Raw genomic sequence first — 24,914 nt, 5'->3', positions numbered from 1 at the left:
CTTAGAATCCAGTCGTTCTGAGTCAGAGAGACCTCGCTATATACCAGGGCATTGTTTGCAAATGCAAATTTGTTAACGCCCATGAGATCAGTCATAGATATCTTGCGTCTCGATGAGCAAACTTATACTCGAAGAAGGGACTAAACGTTAGCAAAGTCTTCTTTATAAACGTGTATTTAGCAGTTTTTCCCCTCTCTACAACTCAATCAGATATTGGTCTTTGCATCTTAGGATCAAATCTTGGTGACTGCACCTAAATTTAAAGGCAGAAGTCTTATGCTATATTTTTCTTTGAATTCTTCAGAATTACAGCAATGCAGCGGTTAGTTCTTATTCAGCCGGGCTGAGTGGCAGACGGTTAAGGCGCTGGCCTTCTGACCCCAACATGGCAGGTTCGATCCTGGCTCAGTCCGGTGGTATTTGGAGGTGCTCAAATACGTGAGCCTCGTGTCGGTATATTTACTGGCACGTAAAAGAACTCCTGCGGGACTAAATTCTGGTACTTCTGCGTCTCCGAAAACCGTAAAAGAGTAGTTAGTGGGACGTAAAACAAATAACATTATTATTATTATTATTATTATTATTATTATTATTATTATTATTATTATTATTATTAGTTCTTATTCACAAGTTACAAAACGTTACACATTGTTGTTTAAAACAATCTTCGTGGCCTATGGAAAGACATACTTCCTAAGTATTCCATATCGATAATTACAACCACGGTCGGACAAAGGAACCACGATAGAATCTTTATGAGAGAATTTCAGGCGAATAATAGGTTACAATATAGACTACATAAGTCTTTCTAACGTGATCTAAACTTCCGCTCACCCCCAAGAACCGTCATTTATTTGTAAATTTGAAAACATGGTGTAATAACTGGTATTAGGAAAATATCTTTGCGAGAAAGGATTTTCGCCACCCACTGGAATAAGGACAAAATGCGGGAAGCATTTTAATGACCCCTGAAGTTCACTGATTATCAAATAAAATTGACATAATTTGGCAGACACCCAGCAGTTGTTTCAGGGATAAAAAATGAAAACTGTCACTATAAAATGTTAATAAGAAATAATGAGTTTAGTATACTTTGTTTACCTGTTTTATTTATTTTGCCATTCAGGACGATTTTTTTAGTTTTATTTGGGACAGTTTCGTTTTAAACATTCTACAGTAAATTACACGACGCATAAGTACTTAATACATTCTTTTAAAAAACAAGGAAGAAACCTGTGGTTTTATTTATTGACCTGCAGGATAGTGTTGGTGCTATGACCGAAGAGTTGATTTTTTATTTTTTTGGTGATATCTCGGTAAATACCGAGATTCATAAGTATACCATGTTTGGTTGAAATCGCTCCAGCGGTTTAAGAGGAGATGTGATACATACAGAGACAGGTAAGCATGGGCACGTTTATAAGTGCAGACCTTCATTTCCAGATTTACTGCTCCTAAACAGACGTCATATCGATAAACAGACTGCACCATCAGGCGCCTCTTTTAGTGTTCTACAAGGTTGGTCCTATAACATTTTGTCGTATCTCTTATATTTATGGGTTAGATTGAGTTATAAACTTGGAATGAGGTGGAATTTGGGTACCGTTTTCACACATTTGCTTTATTTTTCGCATACTTATGTGGCAACTGGAATCATAAAATTTGGCCAGCGTATGGCCACTGGTCGTCCCAATATGCCTACCGAATTCGATGATTCTATATTTACTATAAGTGTGTCAAAGTATAAAAAATACGTGTAAAATGCACGAAATCTACCTGACATCGAGAAATGCAGCTCTATCTGATGTATAAGGGACCGAGATACGACAAAAAGTCACAGGACCAAAGTTGTAGATCTATTGATGCTTGGTGCTATTATGTTATCGGTTTTGTGATGTGACTTATCGTTTAGCCTCCAAATACCTCGAAATTAAGGTCGGCACCGTCATTAAATTTGCCCCGACATTTCGATATTTTTCGGGGGTAAAAGTTAAACATTTGAACATCTTCGAATTTTTCCGTCGGATATGGACTAAAAGCTATAATTTTGCCAAATTTCAATTTTCTAGCTCGTCCGGCAGATTATGCCGCCATCTGATTTGAGGGATAAAAATTAGGACTTTCCCATGGGAACTATAGGTCATCGCTTTGGAAAAATATATCCGACTGGGCGAAAGAAATGCTTACAATTGCGTTCTAATGCTGAAATTTTGGTTGAGAGCTATGCAGGAACATACACACATACGTCCGATATCTCGGTCAGTTTGGGCATTTTTCACCCTTTCTCATCCCCTGTGCGAAAGGGGGATGAATTTGGACTTAATAAAACCCAGAGTGTAACTGTTCATCTCAACGATTCCGAAAGCTATGGACTCGACACTATTTTCGATTATTTTTATATCTCACCCCCTCACCCTCACCCCCACCCCTAAAAGTACTAGGGGTGTCTTACCCCACACGCGGCTTGTCTCCTGATAGTAAGTATTAAGTGTACAAAGTTTGGTTGAAATCGCTCCGGTGGTTTAGGAGGAGATGGCATTTATATATACCCGTATATGTAGATATTAGTAATATTGATTTTACGTCCCACTAACTACTTTTATGATTTTCGGAGACGCCGAGGTGCCGGAATTTTGTCCCGCAGGAGTTCTTTAACGCGCCAATAAATCTACCGACACGAGGCTGATGTATTTGAGCACCTTCAAATACCAGCGGACTGAGCCAGGATCGAATCTGCCAATTTTGGCTCAGGAATCAGCGCTCTACCGTCCGAGCTCTCAGACTGGCAAATTAAAGATTCATCAGTGCCTCACACACTCAGTACCATCAGTGTTCAAGAGTTGCCGAAGAGAGTTCAAAAGAAGAGGATGAAAGTGAGGAATGTGCCACGAAAATGTGGAGCAATCTCACCGTCAGATAGTTCGGCTACAAACTAAATAGTTAGCATGCTGACCTTCCGGTGAAGAGGTCTGGGGTTCGATTTGAACTTTCTTTGGTTAATTCCTCTGTTACGGGGGCTAGATGTGTGTGTCATCTTCATTAATTGAATCTTGAAATTCCGTAAAAATCACTCCACGCCTCGAAAGATGTGTGAGAGGAAACGCAAACTCAAAATCTAACTGTTCCACATGGAAGCCGTTGTACTCCGTATGTTAGAGAGAAAACCATCATAACTACCTATAATTTCACCCTGTTCTAAGCATTCGTAGGACATGATAGCCAAGTGACATCGTCCCTGGCTTCTCACCAAGGTGAGTGCGGTTCGAATCCCGGTCATAGTACACGGGATTTAAAAAATGAAAAGTCACGTTCCTATGGTTCGTATTCCAGGTAAAACTGGAGGTCCCTTGGCTGTGACCACAATATGAACAGTCACGCAAAACTACATGCTTGCTTACTTGTTTATTTGGCATTCTAGAAAGCACACTTTTATTTTATATCAGTAAGGGTGTGCATGAAATTTTAAATCGACAGAACGGGATAAGTACTGTAAAGACAGTGACAGAGAGAAAATCGTTGTAAGCCTCTTGAACATTGTGCAAAACCTGGGACAGCTGGCGATTGTCGGCGGCGAGCCGGCCTAATACCTCCCGTTGTTAACTGCTGCGTTCTAGCGCAAGTTTTGACCCCCACAAGATGACACTGTGACCCTAATGTCGGCCAGATGTGAAAGTTTTCGCTTAGCATCATTACAGCATTAGACGGTTCGCGGATCCAGTGGAAACTAGTAGGTGGTAGTTCCCACGATTTCTCCGTCCGTTACTGGCTATGATATAAATGCAAAGCTCGAAACGATGTTATTTTACTTTGCTCATATTCCCACATCTTTCATACCTTATCAACTAGAATAAATATCAAAATGTATTCTTTAACAGTTTGTAGATCATTCGATCGCATCCTAAGAGGAGACATTTGAACGACAATAATTAATGTTATTGGTTATACGTCCCACTAAGTACTTATACTGTTTTCAGAAACGCTGAGGCGCCAGAATTTTGCCCGTAGGAGTTCTTTTACTGACGTATTTAAGCATCCTCAAATGGATTTTATAGCAACGTGACATTCCAAAATTACTTATTCATCCTTATCACTACTTGATGGTACTAAACTTCCTGTGGTGCGGCAAGATACATATTCGTCAAACATACTGGTCAATCGGGACTACCCTTAAGAAACACACACAAAAAATGTACCTCTTAACCAGCTGAACAAATCGATATTAGCTGAACGTGTCCATTTCCAGATCGCGACGTCGTGTTTCAAGATGTTCCAATTTTTATCCATATAAACATTTAATATTATACAGGAAGCGATGGAAATACGTAAACATTACAATACCGAGAGTGTTGGCCATGCGGTTATGGGGATGGTCTGAGATTTTTATTTAATGCATGGATTTTTACGAAGCTTTGTGGGAATGATATCTAAATGAAAGTAGGGATATCACTAAAATATATTTATTGGGCATATGCAATTAATAGTTTTCCAATTTTTAAATATACTATTTTTTGAAATTTCTAATTCCAATTTTTCATGAATAAAAATTTGGAATTAGGTAGATAATACTTCTTTAAAAAGCAATGTGTATTGATTTTTCTGTGCATGATTTATGTAAGGAGGTATATTGAGCTGAATTTTGTGTAATTTTTATGTTCTAAAATTTTGAATTTAAAGATCCCTACTGCTTGAAAAATTCTGCAATGAAAAATTCCATACAGAGGTTTCCTAATATACTAGCTGTGATAAATATACAATACAAATTTTGTTACATTTGGCAGAGAGGTATGGGAGAAGAACGAAAATGATATGTAAGATTATAATTAGTGGGAAAGTGAAAGCAACATTCAAGTGACACCCCTTTTTTTTCTGTGTGCAGACTGGCAAACAAAGCATTATTAAAGTGATAAATTGTTTGAATTCAGCGCAATAACTCCGTGATAAGAAAGAAGAAACTCGATCCTTTTAATTTCAGAAATAAAAGTGTTTTTGCAAAAAATGATAAGAATACCTATTTTTTTCTCCATAATGCCCCCTAAAGGCGTAAGCTTGCATTCGGGAGATAATTAGTTCGAACCCCGCCGTCGGCAGCCGTGACGATGGCTTTCCGTGGTTTCCCATATCCATGAGCTCCACATAAATTTCTGCAGTAGTAAATGTGCTCAGATGGAGTAGTGCGGAACTCGCCTCACAACACTCTGCTGCCAACTTTGAGACGCTTCCGATAGCCTTTTGACGTTCGGTGTTGATGATTTTTCTCGAATTCTGAAACGCCGCTCTGTCCTGTCTTATGCGTTATCAAGTATTCTGAAGCCATTTATTGTCCATATCTGTCGATATTTTGTGAAAGAAGGAAGATTTTCGCACTTCTTCGCACGACAATTTTCTCAAGTGTTCACTATTTGATATGTTTTTGCTTTGTGCTTATACAGCTCAGTGAGACGAGTCCAGCGACGCCTCACACGACGCGCTAAAACGCCAGAGTCCAGAGCTACATTAATTGATAGTCGCGTGACACGGAGATTTTAGTACCTTAAGATGGCGGCGGTATTGTGTCCCCACTGACGTCATACCGAGGTCAGACTCTTATTGCTGAGTACAAGTTTTCTAGAAATTATTTCGAATTTAAAACTTTCACATGTTGTAACGCCACCGACCCAAATAGTGTTCTGAAACTATAGAAGTATTCTATGACAAACATTTGTACAGTTTATGTCTTTGATGGAAAAATAGAGAAAATGGTTATCAGGTCTTACGATTAGAATAATTACTTTAAAAATAATGCAATGGATTTGCTAGAGTATCTAGAATAGCGCTGTAGGGCGGTATGAAAACTTAACAAAACTAAACAAGTGACCTAAAGTGTTTTGTTTGTAACCCTACAATATGCAGCAGTTGAATATGCAGCTACAGGACTCGTATACATGACGTCAGAACGGGCTTAGGCATCAGACGTCCAAAGTATACCGTACTGCAGGTCTGTCAACTTGCTAGTGTTCCCACTGCCTGACGAAGTCGTCGGGTGTGAACGCTGACTCGTTCATCTGCAGGTCTCATCTCTGCAGGTTGTGGTCTGCAAGTCACATTAGTGCGATGCGGGAAAAGCAAAACATTCATTGTCTTCGACAGTGCCAAGCTCAGTGCGAAGTGCGCTCCTCTGTTATGGCATTTGATAATACGTTTCGTTTTACAGTTTATTGCGAGGCTAAGGGCAAGGCAAGGTGACGTATAATTCAGTGACTCGCTTGATCACCAGTTTGCTTCAAAGGAATTGGCATTCTCTTTCAGAAAACGTGTGTTTCCTGTACAGTCTTATCTCTAAGTTGAGGGATGGGGGTGGAATTTCCTCCCTTACTTGGCCGGTGCTCTTTATGTATACAGCACATTTGTTACGATGACCAGTCTTTTTTAGAGTTCAAAATGATTTACGAGTGGTTTTTTTCGCTGTTTGAAATTCCTTTGGGTAATTCTGTGAAGCATTTTTATCATGTGGAGGCCTTTGGAAATAAGCCATGAAGTTATTGCTCCTGAAAATCGTGAATTTAATCCACAAGTTTCCACCAATAGTCCTCAACCAAGTAACAGTGTTTCAGTGCCGAAAAGTAGTGGACTCTGCTTGCCATGGAAACCGATATGTGTGCTGTATGGGTAGGTGGTGGCAAAGTAAACTAATAAATCGAACGGAGAACTGGAGAAATATACACCAACCAATATGCCGGAGCTCAACGACAGAGAAAGGCACATGAACAGGATACAGAAGTATCAGTGGGGTAGACAAGAGCAAACGATGCTGAAAATCTCAACTGAAGAACGGAACAGAAGGTGAGAGCGAATGTTCTTGGAAAATAAGAAGAAAACCCAAACCATGACAAAGCTACCCGTGGTGCTACAGAGGCCGTAACGAAAGAAGAGCAAGAAGAACGATTAGGCCTACTTATTGTTAGTTAATAATTCTGAAATTGGTCTTAAACAACAATCAGTTTCTTTAACACTTGCAAGAAGCTAAAAGTCGAAAGTTAAGATAATTTTAGATTTGACTACATAGGGGCCCGAAATTTCCGGCCCCTTTCTGTTATTTGCAGGGTTGGAGTTGCCAGCGAAGCTCCCCACCCCCCCCCCCCCCAGCAAACGATGCCGACTGCCGTTCCAATGAGTAACCGAACTATACTTGGGAGACCTAAGTGCTCTTTAGTCTCAGTGGAGTGTGCCAGTGGTCTATTCTACAACCTAACGTTTTTCGCAGTTCTTCACTTGCTCTTGCATACTCAACCAGTGAGTAGTGTGCTCTTGTGTGTGTGTGTGGGGGGGGGGGGGGGAAAGCGTGCGTTCAGCCAACATTGTACATGCAGCTCAATGAAGTCTTGAGAGTTGCTACTGGCGCAGTGAGGTCGACTCTTGTCCACTAGCTGCCTATTATATCAAATATTGCTCCTCCAGATATGAGGAGAAAAGTAGTGAAAGCAAAATATTGCTCAGGAAGACCATACCACAGAGTAACACACTCTTGTATGACACCGTAGAGGCCCTGCCAGCGACGCCGTTAAAATCCCGAAAACCACCCTGGATTGATTTTCATGCACCTGAAACATTCACTGTAAGAGCAGAATGAAAACAGCTATGGGAACAACATCTATCTACAAACGCCTTTCTAATCAAGGACCCAACAGGGAATTGCGGGTTTACGTTCTTCTTCTATACGACTGGTCAAAACTTAATCGACCGAGCTCAACAGCTGCAGTCGCTTAAGTGCGGCCAGTATCCAGTATTCGGGAGATAGTGGGTTTTAACTCCACTGTCGGCAGACCTGAAGATGGTTTTCCGTGGTTTCCCATTTTCTGAACTTGCTGAACTTTAATTAAGGCCACGGCTGCTTCATTCCCTCTCCTAGGATCTTCCTGTCCCATCGTCGGCATAAGACCAATCTGTGTCGGTGCGACGTTCAGCAACTTGTAAAAAAAAAAAAAGAAAAAAAAAGAAAGGATCAGAGCAGACCACGGCAGGTGCCGCTATATGATGAAACATATGAGATGTCGTGAAGATTCTACGTTTGAGTGTGGCGCCGAGGAGCAAGCAATGCTTCATTTTGTTAAGAACTGTCCAATGACAGCCTTTAAGGATGGATTACAGGCTCTATATGAAGTGACACCAAGTATAGGGGACTAGTCACAGTTGGGCAAACCCGCCTGGCCCGTACTTTCTACTTATAAGTGTCCCGTATGCACTAGTGATAAACGGAATGTCTAGTCAGTGGGCTACTAACGAGCGCTACAACGTTCTATATTTCGATGTGAAACAAATAGCAGTCATTTTTCTACACACGTTATGTAACAGGGTGCATTTGTAAACACGCCAAAGTTGCAGAAAGTAAAGTTTAATTTCTCATTAGCTCTTGACTGCAACTCTGTTCGGCGAAATACGTGTATAGAAGGCAGACGGCTATTTGGAAACTCCTGCGCATACCGTCTGCGAGCTTCGACTGCATTCCGACCAGATTCTCCATAGATAAAAAATATTTCTGTGTGTTGTTCGTTGCTGAACACACTAACCATTGTCGATATGTTGACAGCAAGTGTACTGCTACTAGGTGTTCGAAAACGAGGCTTGCTAACGCAAGGGTAGCGCTGAGAAACATGGAGTGAGCGGCCGTCGGGTTATCTTTTCATATTCTGGCGCAAACAACCTGCAAGCAGTAATACCCCTGCGGAAATCAGTTGTTAGATATCCCATTCATCACTAGTTCATGCGGGACACGTACATAAAGAAAGTACGGCGCTGGCTGCCCGCCTGGTGTGTATTTTACCCTTGTGTATATGATGTATATTCTTGTGAAAATTATGATTCTGTATGCCATACGATACTACTACTAGTAACAACAATAATATTAATAATAATTCCACAACCTTGGATAAAAAGATAAGAGCCGGACTAGGTGCCTCACACGACTGGTGTCAGAAGACGAGACTAGAACATTGGAGCCAGTCTATTGTTTATATCTCTCTAGAAACTTTTCCAGGTAATTATCTTCGGCAATTACACCTGCACCAGGAAACGGACGACCACGTGTTCTTCCTGCGACCTTGCATTGTCCAGCTATCTTTCCAGCATCTCGTTTCGCGTGGTCTTTCATAACCTGAGACATATTAAAATCTCGAAGGCTTCTTCGTTCACTTACGTCCATTATTATGATGCGCGTAAGATCGCATGTCAAATGTGACAGAGTTTCAGGCAGAGTAGAAACTATTATTTTCATCTGCAATCTCAACAATATAACGCTGTCATAAATGGAGAGAACGAAAAACATATCTATAGTTCCTTTATTGCCAGCCTGTGTGACCAACTCAAGATTAGAATAATCATTCCGTAGCGGTGGAACAAAAGGAAGGTGAATTCCTGTTATTAATGTCTTAATCAAGCCTATAAAATTGTCTAAACCAATTGAAACAATCTTCTTCCTTTTACGAAGTCTTTTCCCACGTTCTGGTCGAGTCGTGGATATGCAGTCTAACTTGTGAAACTGGCCTAATTTTATGGCTGGATGCTCTTTTTGATTACAGCACTATGTGGAAGGATGATATCTATTACCGCGTTTCTGTGGAAACTGCTAGTTTAGTGTGTTGTGTGTGAATACCAAAGATCTCAGTCCCCGAGCTGGAATAATTAATCAGGCAAGCCTAAAATACCCTGCCTGTCGGAAATCGAACCCAGGACCCTCTGAACCGAAGCCCACTAAGCTATTCATTCAGCCAAGGAGCCGGAAAAATTGAAACAAAATTGTTACGGAGTTATCCGTGGTAGTTAGAGGTGAAAGAAGGTGCGGGCTGGAATAGGTCTCAACTACGAAAGTAAAGTTAATTTAAAACTTTAACAAAGGTTATATTTTCTTTTCAAAAACAACATATAACAACAACAGAGTAACAGGTACCAAGTAGCAGGAAAACAAGTTAAGAAATTACAATTGTTACAAGATTTGGGCTTCGAGCCCCAAGATTAATTTCTGAGCTCTCAGCTCACCACCACAATAGCTGAAGGGCAGAAAACCCCTAAGTACGAGGAGCACTTGATCCTGATTACAATTTTAAGAGGAAAAGAGCAGACCCGCTCTCAATTTTACAAGCCTATCAAAGGCTACAACAAACTTCATTCCTAACAGCCCTTAAGGCACACATACAGTGAAACAGGGGTATCTTGTACCCAACCTACAGGGCCTTCACATGAAGAAAACAAACTCTGGGTTAAATGGCCCAAAAAACCAAATTGACTGGAGGCGTAGCTTGCACTCCTACATGAAACTTCTTAAAACCTAGATGGCACTCGGCCAGTGATACAGGGGCTAATCCCAATCTATGGAGGTGACTAGTTGGCAAATAAGTTTAAGACTTTAAGAAGGAAGAGAAAAAAACGGTTACGAAAACATAGTCACCTCAAATTCGAGAGGGTGAAGCACTCTCTATCCCCGCTTTACAGATTTGTAATTGGTAGATAGACAGAAAATAATTTACATTTTAAAAGGGTAGGTTACATACTAAAGGTTTCGAACCTTCCCCGAGAGTTAAACTGCTGAGCTAGCAAGAAATGAAGATGTTAACAGGCCATTACCTTGTAGATGAACTGCTGCTTGGAGAAAGGCGCTTCCCGCCCCCTGCTACATAATCACACACTAAGAGAGATGTTACTGAAGTGGCACCGAGACAAGAAAATCAGCAGTTTATATACCCTCGCGGAACATTCGAGACCTTTCATGAATGATAACAACCCGCCCACAAACTTTTATTGGCCGACAGCAAAAACTAATACACAAGACGATGAAGAAACACCTTATTGGTGGAAAATTAATTACATAAATTTATGATTGGCTAATTTCAAAACTGGTGGAAGGAAAGGATTATATTGCCAACCCATAAACCACAGAACAAAATTTAGTAAAAATAAAACTTAGGAATACAATATTTCTTCAAGAAAGTTCATTCCATTGCACCAGAGTGTGTTGCCATAGTTTTGAGTACCGGCATCTGTTAGAGAATGTTCAAACTTCTTGATACGGAGCAAACAAACACAAATCAAAATAGACACAGTTGAGAACACTTCAAGATTACCAAATTTACAGTAGTGACATCTTCCGAGAAACCATTGAGTTAATACAGTTTGTTAAAGTTCAGGCTTCCTCCTGTAGAGGGATTTTAACTGGCCCAATATTTGAATTCGCGCCGTGGAGGTGTACCGCCCGGTACAAAAATAAAATTTGAATTTTCAAGAATCTCTCAAATGTTGGGACAAAGGCGGTGAATTGACAACGCTACCTGTGCTATCGTTAACACTTTTACCGTCAAAATTAATTTATATTTCAGTGAGAAGACACCCGTCTTGCTTTAACAGCAGGTACAATTCGTAGCAATGAGCGTGGTGGCTCAGTGGTATTATCAATCTCCAAGGTGGCCGTATTCATTGCAGTGGAAGATTCTTATTTTTTCTATTATTCCGTTTGTAGACTCCCTAATTGAATAATACAAAGGCATCTACCCTTAGGGTAACCGCTAAAGTTTGCTAAATTCTGGATTTGAAAGGTTCGCAATTTGATCTCATAGTACTTGAGCCAGGGTGCGTAATCGGTGGAGGGGTGGGGGTGCCCCCACCGACGATTTTATCTCAAAGGTTCCTCCCCATTAAAATTGGCCGCGGGCCATTCTTTCACCATAAAATAATTAGGAAAATGTAGAACACATATATTGCTGAAATTAATGTTTTTCACTGTTCATATTTCTATAAAATCATCAGCAATAATACGCATCATATATAACTAATAGAATGATTGCCAGACCTTGAGCAATCAACCAACGTAGCGGTGGCAAATCCGCATCTGCAGTCTATTGCTCATGTTTCACTCTGGCAAGTTCATCTGAAACCCGAGCAAAAACATACTGTAACTTACTTGAGACCCTTCTACTTTGTCATCGCTCTAAGTAGCTTGAGCCTACACCACTCCTGTACTTCTTGGAGAGGGTATGTTTCCGATAGGTAGCCAATAGGACAATATTCACTTAAGGAGTGTACAAATGGAATAACTTTCCAATGTGTATCATTCTTGTTATAGCAACAATTCATTTTGTTATTTTATTTCTTTTTTCTTTTTGCTATTTGCTTAAGTCGCACCGACACAGATAGGTCTTATGGTGACGAAGAGACAGGAAAGGCCTGGGAATGGGAAGGAAGCGGCCGTGGCTTTACTTAAGGTACAGCCCCAGCATTTGCCTGGTGCGAAAATGAGAAACCATGGAAAACCATCTTCTGGCCTGCCGACAGTGGGGTTCGAACCCACTATCTCCCGGATGCGAGCTCACAGCTGCGCGCCCCTAATCGCACGGCCAACTCGCCCAGTAAAAATTAAATTTCGTGTAGCTATTTCTAGCCGAGTGCAGCCCTTGTAAGGCAAACTCTCCGATGAGGGGGGGGGGGGGGTGTCGTCTGCCATATGTAGGTAACTGCGTGTTATTGTGGTGGAGGAGAGCGTTATGTGTGGTGTGTGAGTTGCAGGGATGTTGGAGACAGCACAGACTCCCAGCCCTCGACCCACTGGAATTAACCAATGAAGGTTAAAATCCCCGACCCTGCAGGGAATCGAACCCGGGACCCTCTGGACCAAAGGCCAACACGCTAACCATTTATCCATGGAGCCGGACACTCGGCCGGTAAACAACAACAGCAACAACAACAGAATTAAACAAAAAGTTTTATAATTTACATCTTTACTTACTGGGGAATTATATATCCCCTCCCCCCGCTGAGTACTACATTAAATAAATATTACTATTTAAGCCCTGTGATCCTTCTCCTCCCCACCATTTCTTTCTGATTTCGCACCCTGATTTGAGCCAACACAAACGGCCATTGAGGACGCTGTAATTCAAAGAAACACGAATCTTCTTCTTCTTCTATCGCTTTTCCCACACTCGTGGGGTCGCGGGTGCGAACTGTGTCGCACATATGGATTTAGCTGTGGTGGTTGGTAGTATAGTACTGTTGTCTCAATATGAAAAGGGACAAACACAAACACCCCATCCCTGAGCCAAAACAATTAATCAGATGTGATTAACATCATCGAACCGGCCGGGTATTGAACCCGAGACACTCTGTAACGAACGCCTCAACGCTGACCATTCAGCCGAAACCGGGCTCAAAAAACCGAGGATGTTGGAGATATAAACATGACCGTCCAGAACTCCGTTTACAGCAATGTGGAGAATATTGATTTATTTTGTTCGAAGTCGATTCTTGTAAGAATGAACTTCTGTTGAAATATTATGGAGTGCCTCATATTCATATCGACACTGGAACCTCTTATCCTGTTGAAAGTATTTTAAACAACAACATTCATTTATTATTATTATTATTATTATTATTATTATTATTATTATTATTATTATTATTATTATTATTATTATTATGACAACGATTTGAGATACGATCGATTATATCGAATATTTCTAGGTTCCTTTGATTGCAAATATTGTGCATAAACTGTGCTATTCACCACAAAATTCTTCTGTAATAGTGCAACATATTGTATGTATTTCTAACAGTTGGATTCTATTATTTGTTCCAGGCACCGCCGAGACTCCGGTGAAATGCACTGTGCGTCGAATAGCTGCGCAGCTACACCGATCTCTCTCACAGAAAGGCTTAGCATTGCTGGTGAATCATGGCATAGCAGATGAGAAGGTGAGAATGTCTTGCTTTCACTGAACTAGTGACGCTGTATGCTTCTCAGAGCCGCTTGTAACTACGAAGACATGTTAAAAAGTAGCGGGGGCGATTCTGAATACGCGTTGTCGTTCGTCAGTTGTAATATCCGCTGGTGGTGATCATTGATTTAAGGTGAATATTATAGAGATTATTAATCCTTAGTTTAGGTTGGGTGTTTATTTTACGCCGATTGCCTGCGATTGATAATCGTACAGAGTATGTAAGACATCACGCGACTTACCTACTATTTATTTTACGTCGCGCCCACACAGACAGATCTTAGAGCGAAGATGGGATAGAGCTTAGAATAGGAAGAAAGAGACTGTGTCCTTAATAAATTAAGGCACAGCCCCAGTATTTGTCTGGCATGGAAATGGGAAACTATGGAAAACCATTTTCAGTGTTGCTGACAGCGGGGTTCAAACCCACCATATTCCGAATGCATGTTCACCGCTAAACGACCCTAATCGCCACTTTCTTCCCAACCTAGCCCTTCTTCATCATTGCGTCGCCGAAAACCCTCGATGTGTTAGTGCGACGTTAAACCACTAGCAAAAAATAAAATAAAAATATGCCGTGGTCCTGTTAAGGTATGCTCCTACCCTTGCTATCAAGGAGAGCTAGCGGGATCTAAAAATTACTTAAATGGATGATGGTCTTCCGAAAAAGCTTCCTTTTTCTTTTTTGCCAACTCATCATAACTTCCTAAAATCGGTACTGCCAGTGCTTCTACGGATTATCATTTGTTAAATCTGTCTGTCAGGGGAAGGGAGGGTTTCTCTCCACTAAAATTTTCGGGGGAGGGGGGATTCTTGCATTATAAAATAATGACGAAAACGAAATTAATGTTTTTACTGTGCATATTTTCACAAAAACATCAACACTAATAAACATAATATAGAAATAATAGAATGACTGCCAGACCGTGAGCAATAAAGCAACATAGCGATGGAAACTCCGTACCTGCAGGCTATTTTACATGTTCCACTCTAGCAAATCAATCTGAAACCGAACTTACACCATTCCTGTATTTCTTGTAGATGGTGTGTTTCCGATAGGCAGTTAATAGGGCAATATTCGTATTGACATTTTCCATCGAATACACCTAGGGATTCAGTGAAATTGCGGCTAGTTCGAAGTGCCTACTAAAAACCAAACCAAACCCCGTAGCACTACAGCCCTTGAAGGGCCTTGGCCTACCAAGCGACAGCTGCTCAGCCCGAAGACCTGCAGATTACGAGGTGTCGTGTGGTCAGCACGACGAATCCTCTCGGCCGTTATTCTTGGCTTTCTAGACCGGGGCCGCCATCTCACTATCAGATAGCTCCTCAATTCTAATCACGTAGGCTGAGTGGACCTCGAACCAGCCTTCAGGCCCAGGTAAAAATCCCTGCCTGGCCGGGAATCGAACCCGGGGCCTCCGGGTAACAGGCACGCACGCTACCCCTACACCACGGGGCCGACTCGAAGTGCCTACTGGTAACTAATATTTTTATTGAACTTTGTAGTGACTAACGAAAAATATCGAACTACCTACAAGGAATAACTTTCCATTTTTTTATCATTCTCGTTGTAACAACAGAATTCTATCCAAAAATTAAAATTTACATTTTTCTGGGCGAGGGGGTAATTTATATACCAGGGAAATATACAACCCCTCTCCGCCGGTTACTGCCTGGAATAAACACAAGTAGTTAAGCGCTATGATCCTTCTCCACCCACAATTTCTTCCCGGTTTCACACCTTAGTCTGTCTGTTTAAGTCTTTATCCCTGATGTTGGTTGGATCTTCAAAAATCATCGGGACACACTAGTCGCGCTCTAAAGTCATTACTCAGCACCACTCACACCACAGCAGTTTCCATATTGTCACAGCCATGGATGAGACTGAGACTTCCGTGGAAGCTACACTTTGTACTGGCCTGTGCCAAGAGACAGAGACTGCAACCATCAGAAATAGCAACAGAAGGAATAATTTGTTACTTATACGAATGAATATTTGTGGGTAAAATGGGCAAATTGTATGCCCAACTATTGTGTACCTTACCCCGTGATTTAGTGTATCACTCGAAGTAGTCCATGGTAATTAATGTAATAACTCATAACCATTTCTTGTGTACGCCGACAATTAGGTCACTTTAAATTCTCTATCGGCTCTTCGTCAATGACGTCACGTTCACCTCTGTGTCACGTGATCTCAGGCTGCATGGAATTTCCTACAATGTGTCAGTTAATTTCCGTGCAGCTGGGTGTGCTTTCCTTTCATTGCTCTCGCCAAATGTTCAGCATGGATAATAAAGGTCTATTTGCCGCTCCACTGGTTCATACCTCCGCCTTCTCAGTTCCAATGTACAAATATTATGGGAATCGCACAGATTTAATTTTCATTATCCGTTTAACTTCCAGGGTTGGTTTTTCCCCTGGACTCAGCAAGGGATCCCACCTCTACCACCTCAAGGACAGTGTCCTATGTATAATAATAATAATAATAATAATAATAATAATAATAATAATAATAATAATAATAATAATAATAATAATGCATTATCCTCATCGACACCATCGATCGTATCGTATCTGCGTTGAGTACGAGAGAGCAAATTTCTTAAACGCCTGTGGAGATAGATCACCCTTCGATCGCGTGTGTTGAGGTAGTTCACCAGCTGGACGTGACCTCGTTAATTGCGCACGGTCAAGAGCAGAATATACATTCCTTATACTTTGAGGTCAACAGTCCAAATCCGGGCGAGTCACTGCTGTTTAGTTGTCAACTGTGAGTAATAGATCATGCTACGTTTTCAGCAGTAGTGGGGGGGGGGGGGCACTTTGTAGAGAAAACATTACATTTTTATTCCATTTTAGCCGGCTGAAACTAGGAATTACAGGATTTTTTTAAATAATGTCTAATTATTAACAAAATTATTGTCGAAAATACGCACAAAATGTCATTTGTAGTGGCTAACCGATTTCTATAGCACCACAGCAAGTGTGGAGACTTCGCAAGTGCTATGAGGAAGGGTAACAGGGGTATTTTTTTGTCAAGGTCGTGGACACAGGTATAGATTCACCTGCTTGCCGCGTGCATTCGTCAGTCTGGCTGTCTCTTTAACATTGTTAGTTTCTTAGTGTGTAGTCAAATACTAAATGATTTTTTAATTTTATAATCACGCCATACTTCTATTTAATTGTAATACGTGTGTAATATTGTTTCTTTGGTGAAAGTACAGTGTCTGTCTGTTAGGTCATCAGCCCAGAGGCTGGTTGGATCCTCAAATAGCATCACCAAAGGCTATGCAGTTATAGGGAAACCACAAGCACCAATGGCAGTACCAAAATGAGGCGTACTAGGCAAGATGAGGAGTGAGGTAGTTTGCCATTGCTTTCCTCACTGAGCCAGACAGTGCTATTGTAGCACAACTAACCCTATGAGCAATACCTTTCATGACACTCAGACACACTGGTTGTGCTCTGAATGTCATTAATCAGCACCACCCATACCCCAGCAGCTTCCATATTGTCACAGCCATGGATGAGACTGGGACTTCAGTGGAAGCTACACTTTGCTCTGGCCTGTGCCAAGTATTGAATCAAAATCTCAAAAAACTATTTTTGTCTCACTTAAGTTAGTAAACTGTCAACCTTTACCTTTCTGTCGAAACTCGCTCAAAGAGCATCAAATCTTACGATTTTGTACCTTTTTTGTTCAGTTTTGATGTGTATAACCCCCACCCCCACCCGCCCGCTATATCCCTCAACCCGGCTATTTTCTGTTGTCTATATTTTTTGCCCCCCCCCCACTTATCCCCAATCGCCGCTACTGGTTTTCAGTACTTGGCTTTTTCCTTCTCGATTACAACGTTAATGCACAAAGGCTTTCGTATGTTTTGAGAAAAGAGGTCGCTGTTTTGTTCAACAATTTTAACTGCAAACAGTACAGTGTGAAACTGAGAAGATGAATTTCCTGCATTGTTTATTCAAACGGATATATATTTTAATATTTGCAGATAGGTCATATGGCAACGATGGGATAGGAAAGGCCTAGGCGTTGGAAGGAAGCGACCGTGGCCTTAATTGAGGTACAGCCTAATGTGAAAATGGGAAACCATGGAAAACCATATTCAGGGCTGCCGATTTTGGGGTTCGAACTCACTATCTCCCAAATGCATGCTGATAGCTTCGAGTCCCAAGTTGCGCGGTTACTTGCGGCGGAATATAAAGAGAATTGACTGAGTTCGATCCCTAGATATGTCTGAAATTTAAGCTCGAATTAAGGGATACGATGAGATGCACTTATTGTTAGCCTCAGTTAACAATGGTCTTTTGCTACCAATTTAATGTCATGTTTTCGAGGACTCTGGGATGGAAAAGTGCTTGGAGTAACAGGCGTTAGTGTCCGTGGTCTTATTTAAGGAACTGTCCTGGCTTTTGCCTGGTGTGGAAATGAGAAAGCACAAAAAGCTCTCGACAAGGCTGCGAAGGTCGGTTTCAAAGCCACTTTCAACCGAATGGAAGCTTCCACGTATATGAACCGTACCGCATGGACATTTGGCTTGGTAGTATTGAATGGTCTAAGCTACCAGATTTTGAAGTGATGTCATTTAGGCGACCTGTGTACCAGTTCCGACGTCAACAATGGAGAAGTTGTTTAAGACCATTTCCTCTTTTGGCCATCCTCGATGTTGTTTACCGTAGTTTATATCAGCTGATATCGGAAACATATCTAAATAGTAGAGACATTCTCTTATTTCTCAATCCCATGCACAACGAATTGCAAATACAGACAACAGTAAAGACCCCAAACATTATGCAGTTAATCAAATAGATCGCTTAACCTTAAAACACGAGCTAGTAGAATGTCCCGAACACCTCATGTACGTTCGGCGTCAACAATCGTTGGTCCGGAAGGAAGAAACTATCCATTTCCTAACTGTGGTTACATTCTGCGTTGCCACTTACACAGCGAAGAGACCTTGCTGGCCGGTACATCTTGCGGTTATCTTTTAACTCGCATATTGGTAGCATTTGTCGTGAGTTGCAATGGGCTGAACTGTTTCTAACGTTCTTTTTTTCTCATCGTGAACATCACATCGACTTAATGTTACCATCTGCAACCACAATAGCCGCCTGGAACACTTAATTTCGCCTCCAAAAACCATTTATTAGATCACTGAATGTTTTGAATTTATAAGAAAGGATGAATAGGATTTTTTAGAAATTCCTCCAGGATGCCGGATGATAGAAGGTTAAATTGTAGGGAAAGTCCGGGATTTTCGGGACCTCTGGTAACCGTACACTGCTGGTGCAGTGATTTATTTTCTTCAGGATTATGCTGTTAGGATGATATCAGGTAGATAGAAGAGTGGTATGAGTTACACAGTGCTGTATTGACAGAAATAACTCCGTTGGTATAGAATTACATACCAGGTCTTTTTCAGACGTCATGGCAGCTATTTTTTATTTCCCGAAAATGTACTAACACCAAACGAGAGTAATGCATACATTTGAAGGTATGTTACATGTACTGCGTAATGCTTCCGGATGCATCAGTCTGGCCGTGATCCCGCTCCCTATTTCCGAAGTCTCATGACAGCGGTGCGTAATGGAAGTAACTGAAGTCAAACAGCCTTCGTACATCTTAGTCCCTGTGACTTCAATCTTATTCCCAAATTGAAGAAGCCATTGTTTGTCAAACGCTTTTCCACCAAACAAGACATCGTACGAGCATTTTGACATGAGGTAGCACTTATTGACGAATCTCATGCAGTCGATGTATCTTCCGTTTCGATCGTAACGAACCATATAGAACCTAGGAGATTACCCCATGTGATGTCACCTTTAAAAAGTCATTGTCGTACACTTTCAGATGTAATACGTTTCCTATGTTGGGGCTTTTTCGAGAGAAAACAAATAGTTGTCCTGACTTCTGAATCAATCCTCGTACTTAGTTTAATGATTAATGGAATCAAGTATGTGATTTCCATTATTGCCACATGTAAAATCTTCACAGTGATGTAGTCTCTTACTAAAGCGTGGCTAACGTTTCAACATGACTTCGTCATTTTCAGAAAAACATTATAAAACATAAATATCGCACCTGCTCCTCTGCAACGGGTACAGTCCTAGACCTATAATAAAACGATCCTTTCTCACAGAAACGAGGCCGTTGAAAAGATGTTTACGATTACGATTTTTTCTGTACTAAGAGGTTCTATATTTCACACACGCAAGGTCCCGCGATGCGGTCGCTAGCCTTATGTTGTAACCCTAATGCGTGCGTTCTTAACAGCTTTCAAAGAGTCATATGGTTGGAACAGCTTCAGCAACGTGGTCTCGTTGAAACTGAAAACACTTGTGTGGAGAATCTACAGTGCTATATCTAAGTATTCCTACTATGTATCCCATAAATGAAGGCTGATTAGTGCAATGCCTGCATGGCCGAGGTTCGAATTCCAGCGGGTCTCATGTAGGAATTCATACAAATCATGTGGCGTCATGGATGGCATCTGCCCTCAAACCTCCGGCCAGGATGTCATCAGCTACCCCAAAAATATCTGGGATAAGCTGGAAGTACTTGGCATTGAAAAATGAAGTGAGATGAAATGAAATGAAAGTTAGGACTTGAAGATACTTTTACTGAGAACATTGTCCGGCTCCTTGGCTAAATGGTTAGCGTGCTGGTCACAGAGTTCTCGGGTTCGATTCCCGACAGGGTCGGGAATTTTAACCATAATGGGTTATTTTCGCTGGCACGGGGGCTGGGTGTATGTGTCGTCTTCATCATCATTTCATCCTTATCACGGCGCAGGTAGCCTGTGGGAGTCAAATCAAAAGACCTACATCTGACGAGCCGAACTTGTTCTCGGACACTCCCGGCACTAAAAGCCATATGTCATTTCATTTCATTTTACTGAGAACATTAAAAGTAAGACTTAGGACCTTATTCAGTGTGGACATGGGTGTGTTGATCAATGTCCTCATTTAAGCTAATAGGTCGCTGGTCAGGGACTCTGCGCCAGAGTTTTGTTGTGGCAGATTCCTCTCGAGTCAACGCGAATATATTTTTATTTTTCCAGTAAAATACATATTACCACCACCACCACCGCCACCGCCACCACCACCACCACCACCACCACAGTTGTTTGTAAGTGCTATCAACTACAGATAGCGTGCACTGAAATATCACGAAATTCCTACGAGTCTTCAGTGATTCCACAAATTTTCTCTCAGTTTGACCTCAATGCTTTTCGCATTATTAATGCTTTGAATGGTGTTGCTCCAGATAACACTTGCTTAAGTCCTCATATTTGCCTGCTTATCACTCAGACTGTCTTCCATTCTGTTTCCATTCAATATAACTGTCATGAAGGTATGCAGTTTCCTTTATTAATTGAGGCTTCACTGCTACCAGCACGTTTGAATCTTCCATATTCAACCTTTTTATACACCCTTCCTCTACCCTCTGTAGAGGTTAACAAACTAAGGAACGTGGATTGGTGACTAAGGGTCCCCTAGCTGAGTCAGCCATTGCTTCCGTTTGTGTTTAATCTTTTCTACTCGCTTTGCTATCTGACATACCTTGGCCATCTCTTGTTCTGTTCCAAACCTAACGATGTTGTATTGTGTTTGATGAGAAAAGAGACTCTTTCCGCTTTTATTTTCAAACGATTCTCACGGGACCGGCGAAAGGAAGGGAATAGAAACCTGCAGTTCCAAAATTGTAAACGTTGATACAGCTCGATTGCAGCTTAATTTTGCAAGAAGGGATCAGGAAACCTAGGAACCAAGGCAGGTAGAACAAGCATTTGTTATACTTCTTGTAGCTGAAAAATATCTTGAACGTCATTCATCCTCAATTCATCTCCTAAATTCACTTAAACTTTGAGTGGAAAGTAGGATTGCCACCTCTTGCCTAAAAAAATAAGAGACATGTCACTGGAAATGTGGGATATTCCATGGAAGTAGTGGAGACTGCCGATTTGGGAACAGGGTTCAATTATATTGTTTATTCCAATGTATTTGCTATTTCACTTTGCTGACTTTAAAACATCAGCTTCAAAGTTTATCTTGGTATGGAATTCTTGAATGTCATTTTCATGTTTTTTTTTGAAAATTAGTTCATTCTTTTAGAGACACTGGGTATCTATTTATCGTATCAGTCCCTTGTTTGCCATGAAAGAGAAGACATATTCAACAAATACATTAACTAAGAACACTCAGCACAGAAAACATCAGTTTAAGTTGTTTAAGAAGTTTATGTATTTCATTATGCTTTGAAAGCACTTTTCTCACTTCTGCGATGCATTTTCACTTTTCTATATGCCATACCTTGGCCATCTCTTCTTCTGTTCCAAACCGAACGATGCTGTGCCAAACCTAGTGGGAAGAGTCCCTCTTCTCGCCAAACACAGTATAGGTTTGCGAGACTCAGAAGTCTTCCTTGTTTACTCCTTTCAAGGCCTTTCCATTAATTTTCCCGATATCTTTCTTCTTCGATTAATTCTTTCATTTCCGTGTCATTTTGCCAGTCAGTAGCAACAGTTATGACTTTGGTATTTACAGCCATAATGTCTTCTTTTGAACCGTAGTCGCAGAGCTAATCGTTGTTATTGTTGTTGTTTTGAGTATATTCCACTTCTTCAGGTTGATCTTACAGCCTGAAACTCCAGTCTTCAGTTTGTTCCAGGATTTCCGAATTCCATACGGAAAGCTGACCTGGTGCCATTTTCTCTGAAAGAGGGGTGATGGAATCCTTGTTTTCTTCCATATATTCACACGGACAGCTTCTCGTGAAATTTTGAGGGCTGCTACTCCCCACAAAGAGCTGCTTTGGGATTTACGTCTCTGTCGGCCGATTGATGACCAAACAGTGGGAGTCTTGAGTCACATTCTAGTCGTATCTTCTCAGATGCCGCGGCTGCCTTTATTCGGATATGAGGTGAAGAAATTCAGTAAGAGGGTGGATACTACTACTACTAAATGTTTTCAGTCCTTCCGTGAAGGTGGAGGCTGGCCTTCTAAATGGTGACGCCGTCTCTCAGGCCAGGAGATTTGTATCAGAGAAGGAGATGTGTGGAGAAGGTGAGAGGTTTGACGGCCATGGCCTGTATTGGAACTGCCCTCGCATTCGCCTTAGTGCAGGAGAATGGAAAACCACGGGAAACCATTCTCAGGACAGCCGACTGTGGGAACCAGCCTCTTTCCCTCTCCCGAATACAGAGGCGTAGAGCCACGGACCAGCCGCTTGTGGGCCGAAACTCACTCTGCATTCGCCGACTGGTAGATCCTTTGAAGTGTTGTTGGTCTAAGACATCCTGACACAGCCCTGGAGGTCTCATTCAGAGCTATATCTACCTCTTTTGAAAATGAGAAAGAAAGCCTAACTGATGCTGCATTTTCAGCAGCTGAGAAGCACTGAGTAATTGTGAGAGTAGTGGGGTGAGCATTCCATTATTCTTCAATGAAATTCTTCGATGAATAAGAAGTTTTCCGCTTTCTTCTACCGCATGCGGCAAAACAAATGACACTGAAGTATAATTTAATTGCGTTGGTAGAGTATGTGTTGAAAATATGTACCATCACAGTTTCTGAAGATCACCGAACCTGTTGATGAACAAACGTTGCTGTAAGGACACAAAAAATATGTTGTCTCATCCCATAATTCGGGGATATTTGCAGGTTGCTCATCTGTCTTTAAAAATGATTCTTTCAACGTGCCCCATATGTTGGCATCCGGGATCGTGAGACCAGGGAGCAGGGAGGGTACGGGAATGGAGTTCCATGAGAAATTAGGTGATCTCAGGCGTCTTTGCAGAAACGTAAGTTACTCCCCAGCATCTGTTGGAGAAGTAATCCACGATTCTTTTTTATGGTGACGGTTCTTAAGCGCCCTGTTGTCCCCTTGTGTTGACATAAGACTGATCCCATATGACTGAACGTGTCAACGACAAATAATTTGGCGCCTCCTTATTAAATCGCTCCTCATACTGTTCATTAACATTGTCACCAGTCCCCCCTTCCTCCCACTTTGTAGAGAAGAATTTACATTTTTATTCCTTTTTAGCCACTTTGACTTTTATTTAGTTTCAGCAGACTGAAGAACCTAACTGTTATAAAAAACGCCTGAAAGTAGGAATTATAAAAAACATTGTGTACAATCCCTAATGTGTTTCAACTAATTCCTCTTATTTTCTTTAATTATTGAAAAAAATACATAGCGGAAATGCGCACAAAATGTCGTTCGTTGCGTTCAGCATACAGCGTCAAAGCAAGCAGTGGAGACTCGCGCAGCAGCGTGTAGCATGTGCTGTGAGGAAGGGTAGCAGGGGTATATGTTTTGCCAAGGCCATGGACGCTGGGGTATGATACACCCACTTGTCGCACGCATTCGTCAGTATGGCAGTCTCACTCAGTAAATGTGTCTGTTCTGTTCTGTCTAGTGTCTGTTACTTTGTTAGTGAATAGCCAAATACTAAATGACATTTTAATTGTACAGTCATGCCGAGTTTCTGATTAATTGTAATACATGTGTCATTATTAGGGCCCGGATGTTTATGACCTAAAAAGTATTAAAATATGACAATAAATAAAAGTTTTTTAGTCACATTTTCGAAATCTTAAAAATCGTGCCGCTGTTTAAATTAACTTTATATTGAAAATATACTTTTAAAATCTAACACATTTAATAATAATAAATAAGCAATCATTTTATTATCATATTTTGAATTTCTTTAATTACTCAATCCAGAGGTAACTCTCGACTCTTCACAGAGTGAAATAAATGTCATTTTTTGATCAGCGAGAATTACAATAGCAAATTACATATATTTTAATGTTTTTAAATAGGAACGATTTTCTATTTTCACGCCACATTGACTTGTAAGAGGGAAAAGACCGCTCAACATCGTAGGATGTTATTGAAGCATATTTGAAATACGTCAAATCATGAGAATTCAATTGATTCTCACTGTTCTGTCCCTTTCTCTTTTAATTCACATAAATATATATATATTTCTAAGAAGGGTAATTATAAATAATTACAGACAATTAGGAAATGTGAAAAATCCGTCTATGAGACGACTGCAAGCAGATATGCGAAAATGGAATTAAAAAGATAAATATATGACAAAAATAGGAGACTTCACTGGAAAATATGACCATAATATGAAAAATTACGAAAAAATG

General features: G+C 41.0%; 1 protein-coding gene across 1 annotated transcript in view; it reads left to right on the top strand.

Moving 5' to 3' along the window:
* The window catches only part of LOC136857206 (uncharacterized), a 312,308-nt gene that overhangs the window by 178,656 nt on the left and 108,738 nt on the right, over nt 1-24,914 (top strand). Inside the window, exon 2 of the mRNA XM_067135668.2 lies at nt 13,595-13,710. Coding sequence (XP_066991769.2) covers nt 13,595-13,710 — 116 coding nt within the window. The remainder of the gene's footprint in view (nt 1-13,594; nt 13,711-24,914) is intronic.

The sequence above is a fragment of the Anabrus simplex genome, chromosome 1 (assembly GCF_040414725.1).
Source record: "Anabrus simplex isolate iqAnaSimp1 chromosome 1, ASM4041472v1, whole genome shotgun sequence".
NCBI classification, from domain to species: Eukaryota; Metazoa; Arthropoda; class Insecta; order Orthoptera; family Tettigoniidae; genus Anabrus; species Anabrus simplex.
The sequence above is the reverse complement of the archived record's forward strand: the minus strand, read 5'-3'. Positions and strand labels throughout refer to the sequence as shown.